Consider the following 5,000-nt stretch of genomic DNA (forward strand, 5'->3'; position numbering starts at 1 on the left):
TGTCTGCCTATATGTCTGTCTGCCAATATGTCTGCCGGCCTGTCTGTCCGCCTTCCGGCCTTGTCGGTATGTCTGTCTGTCCTGTCTACCTGCCTGCCTGTCTGTCTGCCTGTCTGTCTGTCTGCCAACGTGATTGCTGTTTTTTCCTACATGTCTGTTTGCCTGCGTGTCTGTTTGCCTACATGTCAGTCTGTGTTGTCTACATGTCAGTCAGTCTGTTTGTATGGCAGTCTGTTTGCCTACATGTCAGTCTGTTTGCCTACATCTCAGTCTGTCTGCCTATATGTCAGTCTGTTTGCCTACATGTCTGTCTGTGTATGTCAGTCTGTTTGCCTACATGTCAGTCTGTTTGCCTACATCTCAGTCTGTCTGCCTATATGTCAGTCTGTTTGCCTACATGTCTGTTTATGTCGGTCTGTTTCCCTATATGTCAGTCTGTGTATGTCAGTCTGTTTGCCTATATGTCAGTCTGTTTGCCTACATGTCAGTCTGTTGTCACTCTGTTTGCCTACATGTCTGTCTGTGTATGTCAGTCTGTTTGCCTATATGTCAGTCTGTTTGCCTACATGTCTGTCTGTTGTCAATCTGTTTGCCTACATTTCTGTCTGTGTATGTCAGTCTGTTTGCCTACATGTCAGTCTGTTGTCACTCTGTTTGCCTACATGTCTGTCTGTCTACTGCCTACATGTGTCAGTCCTCTTATCTACATGTCAGTCTGTTTTACATGTTTTACATACATGTCAGTCTGTTTTATATGTTTTACATACATGTCAGTTTGTTTTGCATACGAGTACATGTCAGTTTGTTTTGCATACATGTCAGTCTGTTTTGCATACATGTCAGTCTGTTTTGCATACATGTCAGTCTGTTTTGCATACATGTCAGTCTGTTTTGTATACATGTCAGTCTGTTTTACATACATTTCAGTCTGTTTTCATACATGTCAGTCTGTTTTGCATACATGTCAGTCTGTTTTGTATACATGTCAGTCTGTTTTGCATACATGTCAGTCTGTTTTGCATACATGTCAGTCTGTTTTGCATACATGTCAGTCTGTTTTGCATACATGTCAGTTTGTTTTGCATACATGTCAGTCTGTTTTGCATACATGTCAGTCTGTTTTGTATACATGTCAGTCTGTTTTGCATACATGTCAGTCTGTTTTGCATACATGTCAGTCTGTTTTGCATACATGTCAGTCTGTTTTGCATACATGTCAGTCTGTTTTGCATACATGTCAGTCTGTTTTACATACATGTCAGTCTGTTTCCATACATGTTATCATGTTTTCCTGCGTGTCAGCCTGTTTGCTTACAGACCAGTCTGTTGGCCTGATTGTCTGTTTTCCTGCTTGTCAGTTTGCATACATGTCTGCGTGCCTCCAAGTCTGTCTGTTTGCCTACACGTCTGTCTGTGAGCTGACGTGTCTGTCTCTCTGTCTGTATACGGAGATGTATATGTATCTGTTTTTGACTGTATTTCAGTAAGTGTGCCTACCTGTCTGTCTGTCTGTCAGCTGACATATCTGCCCTCTCTGCCTACATGTCTGTCAGTTTGTCTGACTGTCTATCTGCCTGTGTTTTTGTCTGTATGTGTGGTTGATGTCTGCTTTGTCTATGTCTTTGTTGTGCTGTGTTCGATGTTGTTGTTGTTGTTGTTGTCGTCGGTCTGTCCTTTCTCCCCTTCTCCAGGGGGGACGGGGACAGAGTTAGCTCCTGTACATTTCAATTTTTTTGGTTGTCAGTTGTCCTTTTGCCGCTGTTTCTGTTTTGTTCCCCCTCTGGTTTTACTTTGTCTTGTTGACTCACTTGTGTAAACAAAGTGAGTCTATGTTTTAGCCCGGTGTTCGGTTGTCTGTGTGTGTGTGTGTATGTCTGTGTGTCAGTGGTAAACTTTAACATTGACATTTTCTCTGCAAATACTTTGTCAGTTGACACCAAATTAGGCATAAAAATAGGAAAAAAAATTCAGTTCTTTCCAGTCATCTTGTTTAAAACAATATTGCACCTCTGGGATGGGCACCAAAAAAAAAAAAAAAAATGAAGCCTAATTATATGCAAACTGCATTTACTGTTATATTTATATTTTTTTGTATTCTCTAAACTTGGCACTTTGATCTGATATTCTGACCCAACAACAAGAGCAGTCATTATTATCATTTTTTTTTGTTCAAACAGGAACTTCTTTTGCTAAGCATGGAAGTTTTATTTATTTTGCAAACGTTTTGGTGCAGATAGTAAAAAGGGAAATTGCTCTGTAATTAATGCTAGGGGACTTAATTTGCTTTAAACTGATCTTTCTCATCTTAAACATTACATTTTGAAATTATACTCAATACATAAAAAGCTTGGATTTTTTTCTTTTTTAAGTGTATCACAAGTGAGTCTTGAAGGCCTTGCCTCTCTTGTTCGTCTTGTCACTTTCTGCTTTTGCTTTTGTTTTCCACTCGCCTTGCTTTTTGTTTTGTGTTTTGTGCAGTTACCCCCCTTTCCGACTCCAATGTTTTTTCGCCTTTCTGATGTTGTGTTCTTGTTAGGTGTAATGATTGTTACGATCCTTGTTAGTTTTGATAGGTGTGTGTGTGTGTGTGTGTGTGTGTGTGTGTGTGTGTGTGTGTGTGTGTGTGTGTGTGTTTGTTTTCATGCAGTGTTTGGGTAGGTGGGTGTGTTTTAGGGTAAAAAGACGTTGTTTTTTGGGTGTTTTTTTCAACTTCTTTGCCACGCTGTTGAGCGTTTGGAAACGTTTGTTGTGGGCATGAAATCATCATGTTGTAGTGGTCCTCCATTCTCCAGTAGGAATGTTTGTTGTGGGCATGAAATCATCCTTCATTCTCCAATAGCAATGTTTGTTGTGGGCATGAAATCATCCTTCATTCTCCAATAGCAATGTTTGTTGTGGGCATGAAGTCATCCATGTTGTAGTGGTCCTCCATTCTCCAACAGGAGTGAAAGGATAATTAAAACTTGAAACTTGTGTTTGTGTGTTTTTATTAATTTTTTTCAATGCTTTGCATCGAAACATAGAATTAAAAACTTTTAATGAATTTCGACTTGAGATGTACCCGTTGGTCCGGTCTTTTGGCAAAGATTAGAAGTGTTGGAAAAATGTTTCATCAGCTTTGGAAAAACAGTACATGGACAGCATTTGGCTGGGTCTTGAATAAGGAAACTATCGTCTAGCTGATCGTCCTTGTAATCCCAGTGCGTGCGGTCGTTCTCTTTCAGATCAGGAGTTTTTTGGGTGTGGGTTTTTGGGGTTGTTTTTTTGTGTTTTTTTTGTTTTTCCTTCTTCCTTTTTCTGTTTATTTGCTTATGAGGATTGGGAGGGAGGGACAGAGAGGAGTGAGTGTTGACAGCTTGGCAATTGGTTTGTTTTTCAGTATGTATAATTTTGTGTGTGTGTGTGTGTGTGTGTGTGTGTGTGTGTATGCATGCCTTTGTGTGTATGCAGGCATCTCCCCACCCCACCTCTCTCTCTCTCTCTCTCTCTCTCTCTCTCTCTCTCTGTATTATTTGTCCCTTTCGTTGTTGTAGTTGTTGTTGTGTTTAAATATCCTTTCCTTTTTGGGACTTGATAAACCATTATTTAATTGGTTTGTAATGTCACTTTGTATCCCTGCAGAAAAACCTGCGATGCAAACCTACATTCAGAGAGGCCGGAATCCGGAACTACAGAGAAGTGAGTAAGAATGTGCATGTGTTTGTGATTGTGTGTGTGTGTGTGTGTGTGCGTGGGTTTGCATGCGTGTGTGAGTGGGGGTGGGGGGGGGGAGGGTGGTTGAGGGGGGGGGGGGGGCGACGGGTGTGCATACGTATGCGTGTGTGTGTTTATGTGTGTGTGTGTGTGCGTGTAGACATATGCACACGTATTGATGTATGTGCGCACGCGGGTATTCGAATTGTTATGTTACGCCCACGATTACCGCAGGTATGTGGGAATGTTGAGGACTGCACTGCGCCTGAGTGATGCCAGACTCTGCAGAATAAAAAAAATAATAAAAAGAATTTTAAAAAGATAAAAAATGAAAATAAAAAAACCCAGCCGTTTACCGCGCGGAACCTGGCGTGACGAACTGAACGAAAACCATCACGTGTGTGCGTATGTGTTAGGGTAGCTGTTAGATACACATGTATGTTAAAATGTATGTATGCAGCGTGTGTGTTGTGTGTGTGTGTGTGTGTGTGTGTGTGTGTAGTCACATTTTGGTGTGTGTATGTAACATAGATATGATGTATTATGTTAACAAAAGCGTTTTTGTAAAGCACCTAGAGCAGATTTCTGGATAGTGTGCTATATAAGTATCCATTATTATTATTATTATTATTAAGAACAGTCAAGCGGTAGAACGAAAAAAAGCAGAAAGCAAACAGAACTTTAACCCCTTGTCTGGTGATCCTTGATGAAACGGGGCCCAGTGCGGCAAGAGTTTGAAAGGCCGTCACTGCTTCTCGTGTAGATGTCAGTGGTGTGGGGGGTGATTTCAGTCCCAACAGGAAGGAGTCACTCACTCACTCATTCCCTTGACCGCTGGGGTCGTTGGGGGGACATGAGGAAGATGTCATAGCTCGCCACGCCGTTCTGTTGGCAGCTGTCGTGAGGAGATCTGGCATCGTCATTTTGGTCCATTCCTTGACGTTGTCGGACCAGCTCTTTCTCTGCCGCCCCCGTCAGCGCCCTCCCTCTACAGTCCCTTGCAGGATGGTTTTGAAGAGGGTGTTATGTCGTATGACATGACCAAACCATGCCATCTTCCGTCGTTTGACAGTCGCCAGCAGTGGTTCTTGGGGCCCAACAAAGTTGCTGACCAGGTTCCGCACATAGTCATTGGTCTTGTGCTCCTTGTAGGAGATGTGTAGTAGTCTCCTCAAGCACGTGGTTTCGAATGCTTGGATTCTTCTTTCTGTTTCTGCCATCAGTGTCCATGTCTCACGTCCATATAAGAGGATGGAGACCACTAGTGACTTGTAGAGCAGGAAGGAGTGCCGATTCGGAATGATGAC

At 42.2% G+C, this 5,000-nt stretch overlaps 2 protein-coding genes across 2 annotated transcripts in view; both read left to right on the top strand.

Moving 5' to 3' along the window:
• Nucleotides 1–5,000, top strand: part of LOC143283556 (diacylglycerol kinase zeta-like) — a 259,646-nt gene that overhangs the window by 172,616 nt on the left and 82,030 nt on the right. Inside the window, exon 5 of the mRNA XM_076589802.1 lies at nt 3,622–3,678. Within this exon, the coding sequence (XP_076445917.1) occupies nt 3,622–3,678 (57 nt within the window). The remainder of the gene's footprint in view (nt 1–3,621; nt 3,679–5,000) is intronic.
• LOC143283191 (uncharacterized) lies at nt 204–3,163 on the top strand. Its single transcript, XM_076589368.1, has 4 exons — nt 204–356; nt 1,846–1,880; nt 2,574–2,605; nt 3,117–3,163. The coding sequence occupies exons 1-4, from the start codon at nt 204–206 to the stop codon at nt 3,161–3,163; spliced, it is 267 nt and encodes an 88-aa protein (XP_076445483.1).

Source organism: Babylonia areolata, chromosome 6, assembly GCF_041734735.1.
Source record: "Babylonia areolata isolate BAREFJ2019XMU chromosome 6, ASM4173473v1, whole genome shotgun sequence".
NCBI classification, from domain to species: Eukaryota; Metazoa; Mollusca; class Gastropoda; order Neogastropoda; family Buccinidae; genus Babylonia; species Babylonia areolata.

Coding starts and splice junctions, on each gene's coding strand:
- LOC143283191 (XM_076589368.1), top strand. CDS start 204: ATGTCAGTCAGTCTGTTTGTATGGCAGTCTGTTTGCCTACATGTCAGT. Junction 357..1,845: donor CATGTCAGTCTGTTTGCCTA/CATCTCAGTCTG, acceptor TTTAGCCCGGTG/TTCGGTTGTCTGTGTGTGTG. Junction 1,881..2,573: donor GTGTGTGTGTATGTCTGTGT/GTCAGTGGTAAA, acceptor TAGTTTTGATAG/GTGTGTGTGTGTGTGTGTGT.